At 36.2% G+C, this 11,813-nt stretch overlaps 1 protein-coding gene across 1 annotated transcript; it reads left to right on the top strand.

The window, feature by feature from the left end:
• The first annotated feature begins 6,235 nt into the window (after nt 1-6,235).
• Nucleotides 6,236-10,834, top strand: LOC131054171 (uncharacterized). The gene has a single exon (XM_057988634.2). The coding sequence runs from the start codon at nt 6,236-6,238 to the stop codon at nt 10,832-10,834; it is 4,599 nt and encodes a 1,532-aa protein (XP_057844617.2).
• The last annotated feature ends 979 nt before the right edge of the window (nt 10,835-11,813 follow it).

An 11,813-nucleotide genomic window follows, 5' to 3' on the forward strand; every position in this document is an offset into this window, starting at 1 on the left:
TTGTTCCTATTGATTTCTTTTGGCCTGAACAATTTCAATCTCTTCCATCAAGGAGGGATGCTCTTTTTCAACCTTATCAAAAATGGAAGAACGATATGATTTTATCCTTAAGTCAACCTAGATCCCCAACACTTGACATTCCTATTACTCTTCAAGATAAGGTTCTTCCCCTCACAGACAGAACTAATCTCCCTCCTAAGGAAGATTGTCCACCTATACCTATGGATGTGACTTTACCTTCTCTTAAGGAGAACAACAATATTCTTCCTAAGGTTAGACCTATACCTCCTCCTCTTGATGGACCTGGTCTCCTTCCTACACCTAATATTCCTCCTTTCTATGGCTTTGTTCCACCTCCTTCCTCTTATCGAGAGATGAGGCTTGCTTCTCCCATTATGAAACCAAAAAAACCTCAACCTCAACCTTCCACTTTCAAGGAGAGAAACGTTCCTACTTTTACAAGTGTTCCTCCTCCTCCTCAGTATTCCAATAAGACTTGACGGAATCGTTGTGCGAGAGAATGCAAACAAAGACGTCGTGTTTGATCTCGTGAAGCTATCCCTCAAAATACTCAATCTCCTTAGACTCCATTAGCTGATTTGATTCCCTTTTCTCCTAAGAAAGATGTTCAACCTACATCTCCTAATCATAAGTAGCACAAACCATGTGATGGTTTTACACCTATTTGTGTTCTAGCTCCTCTTTCTCTACACTTTGATGAAGAAATGGGTGAGAATTTTATTTATAATGGAAATACAAATCCTAATACTTCAGATAGTGAGTAGGAGTATGTTGATGTGGACAAGCATTTATCAGATGAATTTTCACAAACCCTAATCCTAGCTCCTCGAATCAAACAAAGTGACTTACCACTTGAGCATAGTCCTTGTTTGGATCTTGTGATCTAGCTCCATCTGTTGTGCTCGATGTCGTTCCTCTGGCATGTTTCTCGCCTTCCCGAAATAGTGATCAACAAGATTGGGTGGCAGATGTTGTGCTAGATTAGCAATATTGGCACTACAAATATTCCCCCTGTCCTTTCTTTCTCTATTGTAACCATTCTTATTTATGTACCCATGTTCTTCTATTATTCCCTTAATGTCTACTTGGAGACAATGCAAAGCATTGAGATCTTTTCTTTGTCTCTTTCATGTTGACTCAAAAGATATCCTCTCTTCCCTTTTTTCTAAGGTAGTGTCCTTCTTTGGGGAATGACGATTATTATATGCATATACATACATGATATAAATGAGTTATCATACAACACACTGACCCCGAGGAAAGCGACAATACCTCATGTTTTGTGTTCATTATCCTTGAGTTTATTCCTTGATTGGGGGCTAAATCCTTGCGATAATGTGCTCCCTCCTTCTCTCTCTCTTGGGTGTATCTCAACTTTAAGAAATCGTTCCCGATAAGGTACACGCGATCGCTTTAATGTGGGGGCATACACTCCGCTCATATTTTCCTTCTTGTGATACTTAGAATTAATTAGTGAACTTTTTCTTTCTTTCTAATCTTTGGTATCCTTGCTTTCATGACTCATAGTGAAGTGAACTTTTCTACTTGCAGTCATGGTTCTCCCCTTCTCGATATTCCCTTTTACTTTTTCAATCAAAGTCGTAACATCCTAAGTCCACTAGGGGCTTGGTGCATCTTGCCTCCTTGACATGGAAAAAGTTTTTCAATCTTGTTTCCTTGAACTTTACCGCTAGCATTGGTGTACGCTTATACTCCTACTAAAGTGGGGGCTAAATGTAGTGTCATAAACTTGTGACCCTACAAATTTTTGATTGCATTAGGGTCCTCATGCACACAAGATTGAATCCTTTAGCCTGATCGGAGAGGGGAGATCGCTCAGCCCTCATAACAGCTTCTTTCTTGGCCTCTTCATCACCCCGTCCACACTCTTCCCTGGAGGAAGGGGTAGGATAGGGGTGTGGCGCCACTCTCCCCCCTTGGATAGGGATGTGGCACCCTTGTCCTTGCCCTATTTTGGGGAAGGACCCTTCCTAGGGTTGCATTGTTGGTTGTGCATTGGGCGGGAAACTACCCCGATGTCGGCCTGTGACAAAAATCAAATCCACTAACATGTATTTAAGGGGCACTCGTCCTCTCATTTTCATAAGTTGGATAGGTCGAAGCTGGATAGATTCAAGGTGCACAAGCGATCAAGCATTCTTTTCTATTATTGAGCATTCTAAAGTCTCCCTTCAAGGCTAGGTGTTGCATTCAAGTCAAGGATTCAACCATTGAAGAGGATATTGATTCCAACATTCAATTTCCACACAAGAATTTATATCAGCATTTCTATCACAACCTCCCTTGAGGTGATTTACAATTCAGTCTTTCATTTACAGCTACTTGCAATTACTTTCTTTCATTACCTCGTTAATTTCAAAACTGGGGTTTTACCTAAAGGCAAACCCCCAATCCAAACCCGTTTCCCTCTCTTTTATGCATGTAGGTTGTAGGGGTTTGATTTCTTTTATCTTGTACAAATGAACGTGGTGGGAGGATGAGAGCGTTGTGATGAAAATGGTGGTCATTTTGTGAATGTTGTCGACGTTTAGTTGAACTTATGAACATTTGAATTAGTCTTGATGGTTAGTTATATATCAATGTCAAAGTAGGAAAATATTAAATAGATGAATTGTTCGTAGAGATGACAAGACAATTGTAATATTCAGTTATTTATTCATTGATTTTACCATGGCTCTTACTCACCGTGTCACACAAGGATTTAAGAGCTGCCTTAGTTTATATAGGAGGCTATATAATTTTCAACTTGTATTTGATTAGGTCACTATATAGTCCATCTGGAATGTCCAATAGAAACCTGAAGAGTGGGTGTGTGTGAGAAGAGTCAAGACGTCTTTGCCAGTGTAATTTAGTTGAACAGAAGACCTTCACTATCACTTGACTTGCTATTATTCCCAACGCTGCCTTGCACCACATTGAAAAGAAACAAAGTTGACCTCAAAAGACGGTTAAAAAAAGAAGTAGTGGTCAACAATTGTGATCATCAACGATTTAGTCATGGCCACTCCTTTGTTAGTCTATATATGAGACGCCGATTAGAAAATCCTTTAAAAAGTAAACGTGAAAGTTGCTGGCATTCCATACAGCTCCGAGTGCATTTAATATTTCCGTCCCTTTCTGATATTTCTTTCTAACCTCCATTTATTTCGGTCAAAGCAGTGGCGACTCTTTCAATGCATGTGCTTGACTTAGCTCTATACTATCACAAAGTTACTTTGTTATCTGGATTAAACCTTTCAACTATGAGGGACCCCCACCTTCCTAGTTGAAAAAAAAATTTAAAATTAGGGATTTTTTTAAAGAGCTTATATGTTAATCAAAATATGAAACATAGACATTTGTTTATTTCTTTAAAATGTTATATGGTTTTTAAGAGAGTCAAGTATTGTAATTATGCATTTGTTACAAGGCTTCAGGTTGTTATTAGCATTATTATTTTCTTAAATAGGTTCAAAATTCACTAATCTATAGAGTGTTACTCCTTTAAACAATTTCTAGTGCATGAGGATGGCTTCACTCGCAAAGTGATTTAAGAAATTTGTTACCAAATTCCTTCAACAAATATTCATTGAATTACCATTAGATGTAGTTCTTCCCATAAAAATGTCACAGAGGCCCTCTAGTCACTCTATCTGAGGACGCACATGCGTTTCTAAGACGAAAACACGGTGCACCGACATCTTGTATGAACAGAGTCAAAGAGTTCGTACAAAGAGCAAACTGTGATGGGAAATGTGCCCAAATAACAGAAACTAAGCAAATATTGATATGATAACAAAATATGATTATTATTGAAATAATAAAAAGAAAAAAGGGAAGAAATGTAGTCTCACGGTCTGGCCACGCTTGAAGTCTTGACCAATCTCCCCAAAGCTACTCGGCAACCAGCACACAAGAGGAACAAGGACGAAAAGGTTGTGGTTGTGTTTTTAGAGGCCTGCCACAGCTAGACCCCCTCTTTGGTGTTTCCACCTCCATGGATAACCAAGATAGATAGATGAAAAGATAGTTAAGATTATAGATAAAAGATACAACAACAATATGTCAACGAATATTCTATGGAGATAACAAAAGATAGAGGAAGAAGAAGACTCCCCTTCCACATGCAAAGCAAGAAGCCTGTTGGATGATGAAGAAGAAGAAGTCGGTCTTCCTCAAAGAATGACAATGGCAGCAATATGTGAGAGCCAAGGACACAGTCAAAGAGAGCTTCGAAATGAGACAATGAACAAGCATGAATCCAATTTCATTCTAGGGAGAGAGCTAGAGAGGCAACTACACAGACCAAATGAGCTTCAAAAGCAAAGATTAACATGTTGGGATGAAAACGAAAGTCAATGATTGTGGAGAGGTGTTATAGGCATCTTCTAGGCATAGGTGTAATGCTCAAATGACCACATTCAAATTGGTAGATTCGTGAGATGCTAGTGCGACATGCGGACGTCTCCACAATGCGCTAGTTTCTATGAGTCAAATAGTCGACAGGGTTAGAAAGGGGCAAGGCGAAGGCTAATGGGTCAAGTGAGATGGACAAATGGACAAGGAGATGAAGAAGATCTCCAATCAGTATAAAGCGGAGGCTCTTATGTAGCATAGAATTACATGGGGTGCAATTTGCGACACTACATAACAATAAATATTTCAAGGCTGAGACAGCATAAGTAGCTCAAGGGTATTTTAAAAAATAGTAACAAGGTTTTAGGTAATGTAATACTAGATACAAATGAAATCAATCGTATTAGACAATTGAAGGACTATCTTACTAGGTAGGTTGATCCAAGCATAGTAACAACTCTTTAGGGACATCATTTAAGTACAAAGTCAAGAAAAACTAAGAGAGTTGGAGAATTAGTTCTCAATCAATCACAAATTAGGATGCTTCTAGAGTTACTAGGAACCCAAATTCACCTTTGAATTTGGGTTCCTAGTAACTCTAGAAGCATCCTAATTTGTGATTGATTGAGAACAAATAATTTTCGGAAGGGTTGATTGTAATGTCCCCTCTTCAAACTTAAACTCTGTCCAAACAAAGGTTAAATAATTCAGATAAAATATGGAATTACATTTAAATTTTATTTTTTATAATATCAAGGGGCATGAAGACTTAATAGAGGGAAAAGATATTCAAGAGGGATGAAGCAAGGACAATTCTCTTGACATTTTAGCAGTGTCAAGTTGCCTAGTGATTAGCAAGATGGATTTGGATTTCAAATAGTGGCGGCTGCAATATCTGGATCATTAGGAGAAGATGAAGAAAGAGGCAGAGCTTCTGTTTTATGAAACTCCATGTCATGGTTATTTTTAATGATGCTCTCCTTCTGGCATCTCCAATTTAATGAATATATTATAAAATTTTGCTGGAGGAGTCATATTTAAATTATATATATTTATATTTTGGGAAAATTATGTAAAAACTCTCTCTCTCAGTCGAAATGCACTATTCCTGATCGCTCCATTTGCTTCCATACGTTACATATTTTTTGACTTCCATACTGCATTTCCATGCATTTCTGATTGTCAATACGTGCTGCAGATGTAGAAAACGCCTCTCGGCATCATAATAATAAGAAATAATTAATAATTGCAAACAGAAATTAATTATAAGTCTTATAATTTCAAATTGCTTGCTAGAATTTTAATTTTTGTAAAAGTTTGCGTGACGAATCAGTTTTCAATGGAAGGGACGCAACCCTTCTCTCAAGACCTGCAATTGCTAATTATATAGATCCTCAATTTCTTTGTTGACAAGCATCCATCTATCTAACTTGTTGGTGAAGTGATTATAATTTGCAGACTTCCATTCTTGGCAGAACATTTTTTTCCAAAGAATTTTGGAGCGCAGTATCACATTTAGGTATGTGTTTCAAAATTCCATCAATTGTGGCTTCATATATACAATCAAAATTATAAAAATTATATAGGTAACATTTTACTACATGTTAAATGTAACACAGACAACTTCTCGACAAGTAGCTGTTGAAATTTTGTGCAATATTTACAATTAAAATATTAGTCGATAATTGTTTACAAACTCTATTAATTCATATCATTTGTCTTGAAAATCACAAGTGCTTTGATTGGGTTTGTAGGAGTTAGAGAAATATGACCAGGGGAAAGGGAATGAAGTCAAAGAGCAGTAACAAGCAGGTAAAATCTCAACTTTCGAGCAAATTAAACAAGTGCAAAAGTTAACATGGTAACTAATAAAGGCGATTGTACAACAAATTTGCAGGGTTTTAGCCAACACACACCGATAACAGTAAATGCAAAAGATGGCACAGAAGCGAGCAAAAGTGATGAGGTGACAAATTTGAAAAGACTGAATGAACATTTACTGACTACAATTACCAATGATAGAAAAGAAATAGACGGGTTGAAAAACAAATTGAGATTGTGTGATGATGCCAATAACAAATTGCTTGAAACGGTGACGTCAGATAAAAACAAGTGGATTTCTTGTGAAAAGGATATGAAAGGTACAATTTCAGAGTTAGAATATAAGCTCAAAGAAGCCAGAAATTTGAGTGAGAATCATGAAATGTTGTTCAGTCAATTGGGACGAGAAAAAAGTCTGTTGGAAAATAGGTTGAAAGAAAGTAGTGATGTAATTCAGGAATTACAAGGGCTTAAAAGTGAGCTTGATCAAACAAAACAATTGAGTGAGAATCTTGGAAAATTGTGTGCTCAATTAGGGCAGGAAAAAAATGAGCTGGAAAATAATTTGAAAAAATCCAATGATGTGATTAAGGAATTACAAAATAAAGTGACCGAGGATAGGAGCTTGTGGGATGCTTCCAAAACAAAATTGGAAGGAACAATTGTGGAGGTAGAAAATAAGCTTGATTCTGTGGTGCAGGAAAGAAATGTATTGAGTCAGAAACATAAGGACTTATGCGGTAGCTACAGAAATGAAAAAAAAGGGTGGAAAAAATGCAATGGTGGTGCTAATATGAAATTAAAAGCAAAGATGACTGAGAATCAGGGATTGTGGGATTCATATAGGGTGAATTTGGAAGGAAAAGTCGCGGAGCTGCAGAATGAGATGACAAATTCGAAAAGCCTGAATGAACGTTTACTGACTACAATTACCAATGATAGAAAAGAAATAGATGGGTTGAAAAACAAATTGATAATGTGTGATGATGCCAATAACAAATTGCTTGAAACAATCACTTCAGATAAAAACAAGTGGACTTCTTATGAGAAAAAGATGAAAAGTACAATTTCAGAGTTAGGGCAGGGAAAAAACGAGCTGGAAAATGATTTGAAAAAATCCAATGATGTGATTAGGGAGTTACAAGATAAAATGACTGAAGATAGGAGCTTGTGGGATGCTTCCAAGACAAAACTGGAAGCGACAATTGTGGAGGTACAAACTAAGCTTGACACTGTAGTGAAGGAAAGAAATGAATTGAGCCAGAAACATGAGGACTTGTACACTAGCTACAGAAATGACAAAAATGAATTGAAAAAATGCAATGATGGTGCTATGAAATTAAAAGCAAAGATGGCTGAGGATAAGGGATTGTGGGATTCATGTAGGGCGAATTTGAAAGGAAAAGTTGCACGGCTGCAAAATGAGATCCTTGACGAAAGAAAATCTAGCCAGAAACACCAAGAATTGTTGACTAAATTGAGGCAAGAAAAAATTGAGATGGAAAATAAGTTCATAAAAATCAATGATACTACTAAGAAATTGAATGCAAAGATTACTGAAGATAAGCTGTTGTGGGATTCTTGTCAGGAGAAGTTGGAAAAACAGGTTTCAGAGCTACAAAATGAGCTTAATGAAGCAAGGGTATTCAGCCAAGGACGTGAAGAACTGTGCAGTGAGCTGAGACGAGCAAAAACTGATTTGGAAGAAAAAGTTTTACAGCTCGAAGGTGATCTTAATGAAGCAAGAATTTTGATTAAGAAACATGAAGAATTGCGCTCTGAATTAATGAAAGAAAAGAACGAAATGCAAAATAAGGTAACAGAATGCAATGATGAGACTGAAGAATTGAAGGCAAAATTGGCTGAACGTGGGTTCTTGTGGGATTCTTCTAAGACAGAGTTGGAAGCCACTGTTGCAGGGCTGCAAAATGAGCTCAAAGAAACAAGATTGTTGAGCCTGAAACATGAAGAAGCATGCATTCAACTAAGGCATGAGAAAACAAAATTGGAAGACGAGTTGAAAGACTTGGATGATACGAATGAGGAATTACATGCCAAAATGACTGAAAACGGTTGGCTTTGGGATACTTGTAAGGCGAATTTAGAAGGTACAGTAATAAAGCTGCAGAAAAAGCTTAATGAAACAAAGATTCTGGCCCACAATAATCAAGTCTTATACAATGAAATAAGTAGAGAAAAAAGTGAGATGGAAACTAATTTTCATCAATCCATCAATGAAGCTAAACAATTAAAGGATAAAATAGCTGAAGAAGGGCACTTGTGGGATATATCTAAGCGAGAATTTGAAGTTACATTTGCAAAACTGCAAAATGAGCTTAATGAAGCGAGAATGTTAAGCCAGAAGCATGAAGATTCGTGGTCTCAGTCAGAACAGGAAAAAACTGAGTTGGAAAATAATTTTAATCAATCTATTAATGAAATTCAGCAATTAAAGGAAAAATTGGCTGAAGATAGGCACAAGTGGGATAGTTATAAGAGAGAATTTGAAATTACAATTGCAAAACTGCAAAATGAGCTCAACGAAGCGAGGATGCTAAGCCAGAAGCATGAAGATTTGTGGTCTCAATCAGAACAAGAAAAAAATGATTTGGAAAAGACTCTTATAGGGCTACAAAATGAAGTTGATGAAACAAAGATTTTGACAGTGAAAGACCAAGAGCTGTGTAAGGTGCTCAGAGAAGAAAACAATCGGATAGGAAATAAGTTGAAACAATGCAATGACAGTATTGGGAAATTAAATACAAAAGTTAAAGAAGACCAGCTATTGTGGGTTTGTAATAAGGAGGATTTGGAAAGCAGAGTTGCAGTTGTGCAGTATGAGAAAGAGACATTGATCCAGGAATATAAAGCTCTGTGGGCCCATTTAAGAGATGAAAAATATGAGTTGGAAGAAAAACTGAAAGAATGCAACGATAGGAATAAGGAATTGCATGCACAGATGAGAGAAGATTGCCGCTTGTGGGAAGCTTGTAAGGCAAAATTTGAAAACTCTGCTGCAAGGCTACAAAATAATTTTAATAAATCCATTAATGAAATTAAACAATTAAAGGAAAAATTGGCTGAAGATAAGCACATGTGGAATACTTCTAAGGGAGAATTTGAAGTTACAATTGCAAAACTGCAAAATGAGCTTAATGAAGCGAGAATGTTAAGCCATAAGCATGAGGATTTGTGCTCCCAATCAGAACATGAAAAATATGAGTTGGAAAAGACTTTTATACGGCTACAAAATAAGCTTGATGAAACAAACATTTTGAGAGAGAAAGACCAAGAATTGTGTAATGTGCTAAGAGAAGAGAATAATTGGTTAGGAAATAAGTTGAAAGACTGCAATGATAGGATTGCGGAATTAAATAAAAAAATTGAAGAAGACGAGAGGTTGTGGGTTACTAATAAGTCTGATTTGGAAAGAAAAGTTGCAGGTCTGCAATCTGAGGAAGGGGTATTGAGCAAGGAATATAAACTTCTGTGGGCCCATTTAACAGATGAAAAAGATGAGTTGGAAAACAAACTGAGAGAATGCAAAGATAGGAATATGGAATTGCATGCACAGATGAGAGAAGATTGCCGCTTGTGGGAAGCTTGTAAGGCAAACTTCGAAGACTCTGTTGCAGGTTTACAAAATAAGCTCGATTTGATGACTAATGAAGGAATGATTTTGAGCCAAGAATATGTAGAACTGTGCATTGAATGCGAATTTTTGAAGGCACAGCTGGGAGATTATAATGATATACTAAGCTCTATGGAAGATGAAACAAGGAGTCTAATCTCTCTCTCAGAGAGCAATGCAAACACAGTGGAGGCCTTGCAAACTCAAGTGCGAATGATCACCCATGAACATACACATTTGAGCATGAAATATGAAGAACTTACAAATGAAAATGAATCTCAGAAATTGAAATTGGAAAATTATAATCATAGGCTTGATTCAGTGAAAAATGAGAGGAACTCACTTAGATCTACGTCAGAAAGTAGGGAGGAGGCTTTGCTCCAAGAAAATGGTTCATTGAAACAACAAGTCCATGAGCTTCAAAGCAAGTTGGGTATGTGGGCTAATGATTACAAACAAGTTCCCACTGATGATATGCTCGATTCAGAAACAGAGGAGAGGCAATTACTCACATCTCTATCAGAAACCAGTGATAAAGTGATGGAAGATCCGGTTATAGAGAACAGAACAGTGAAACGAGAAGCCCTTCAACTTTATCAAGAAAACCAACAATTACAAAAGGACATATCTAGTAAAAAGTCATTAATTCAAACAAAAGATGGAAATATTACAGAATTGAATGCAAAAAAGATTAAACTTAAGAATGCTGTCGAAGTGTTGGAAGAGATTGGAAGAAAAAATACCCAAGTACTGAAAGAATATGGAGGTATAAGGGAAGAGCAAGTGACGAGAAAGGAAAGTGAGGAGAAAAGGAAGGAGGGCAGTGGGAGGGTTTCACATCGAAACCAAACAGCCTTTATTGGTAATTTGATGTCTTGCATTCTTCTAGATATTGAGAAGTCTGACGTAAGCAGATGCTTGTCAACTGCCACAAAAAATATCATTCTTCCTTCTGATGCACTACTTTGTGGATGTCCTTATGGCTGGTTTGGTGGGATAGTATAAGTAGCCACCCTTTCTCCAAATTCTGTGAGAAATGTAATACTCTGGACGGGCAATGCCTCCAATTATTGAATTCATTTGGGCATTTTTTTAATTCTGATTGATGTATACTCAAACAATTCCTTCACTGCATTAAATTGTACTACTCTAAAATTCATTTTATAATTCATTTTTGAGATATCATATTTATTTATTATGGATGGACAATTTTTAAATTCTCATTGATGTATACTCTAATAAATGTTCCTGTAGTGTGCAAATTGACAAAGATATACATATAACACGAAACCACTTTCAGATAATTTAAAGTTCTAAATCTAATATAAAATCTTATATATTCATTGTCCTCGGTCAATTTTATAATCATAAATTTGATAAGAGAGATTAGATTTTCACGGTCTATAGAAATTATTGGTTTATTTCCAAATTCCAATATGTCCAACTTCAAAATTTAAAATGATCCATGATGAGCTAACTTAATTGAGAAATCTCTAAAATTATATTGTAGGGTTTTGAATAATAAGACAACCTCTAATCCATTATTATTATATCAATGAGACCATAATCTTGTAGGAAAGCTATAATGTCCTTGCCTCATTGTAATGGCATAGAATCAACTTGACATTAACATATGCATTATGTACAGATGTTATACAATTGTTTTATATATCTTTAATAATCTTTTTTAAATAATTATATCAAATTCTAAAAATTTAATCAAAAGATAAAATCGTCACTTTGTAATGTCTCAAGGGGCCTCCAAAACAAATAATTTTCTAGAGGTGTTGAAACCAAATTGAGATCAATTCTAAACATGATTATAAATGTATTAGTTTATCGAATTCCCTCATAGATAGGAGACTAATATATGCTTTTAACTATTATATATCTCACCGTTATATTAGTGCCCTAGATTCTTAAGTGAGTGGTATTGGCCTATTGAAATAGTCATGCATTGCTCAAATTCATTTTATGTCAACAT

This window comes from Cryptomeria japonica, unplaced genomic scaffold (assembly GCF_030272615.1).
Source record: "Cryptomeria japonica unplaced genomic scaffold, Sugi_1.0 HiC_scaffold_124, whole genome shotgun sequence".
In the NCBI taxonomy this organism is placed as follows: domain Eukaryota; kingdom Viridiplantae; phylum Streptophyta; class Pinopsida; order Cupressales; family Cupressaceae; genus Cryptomeria; species Cryptomeria japonica.

Bases quoted from the DNA above. Each gene is read 5' to 3' on its own strand.
- LOC131054171 (XM_057988634.2), top strand. From the start codon at position 6,236: ATGGTAACTAATAAAGGCGATTGTACAACAAATTTGCAGGGTTTTAGC.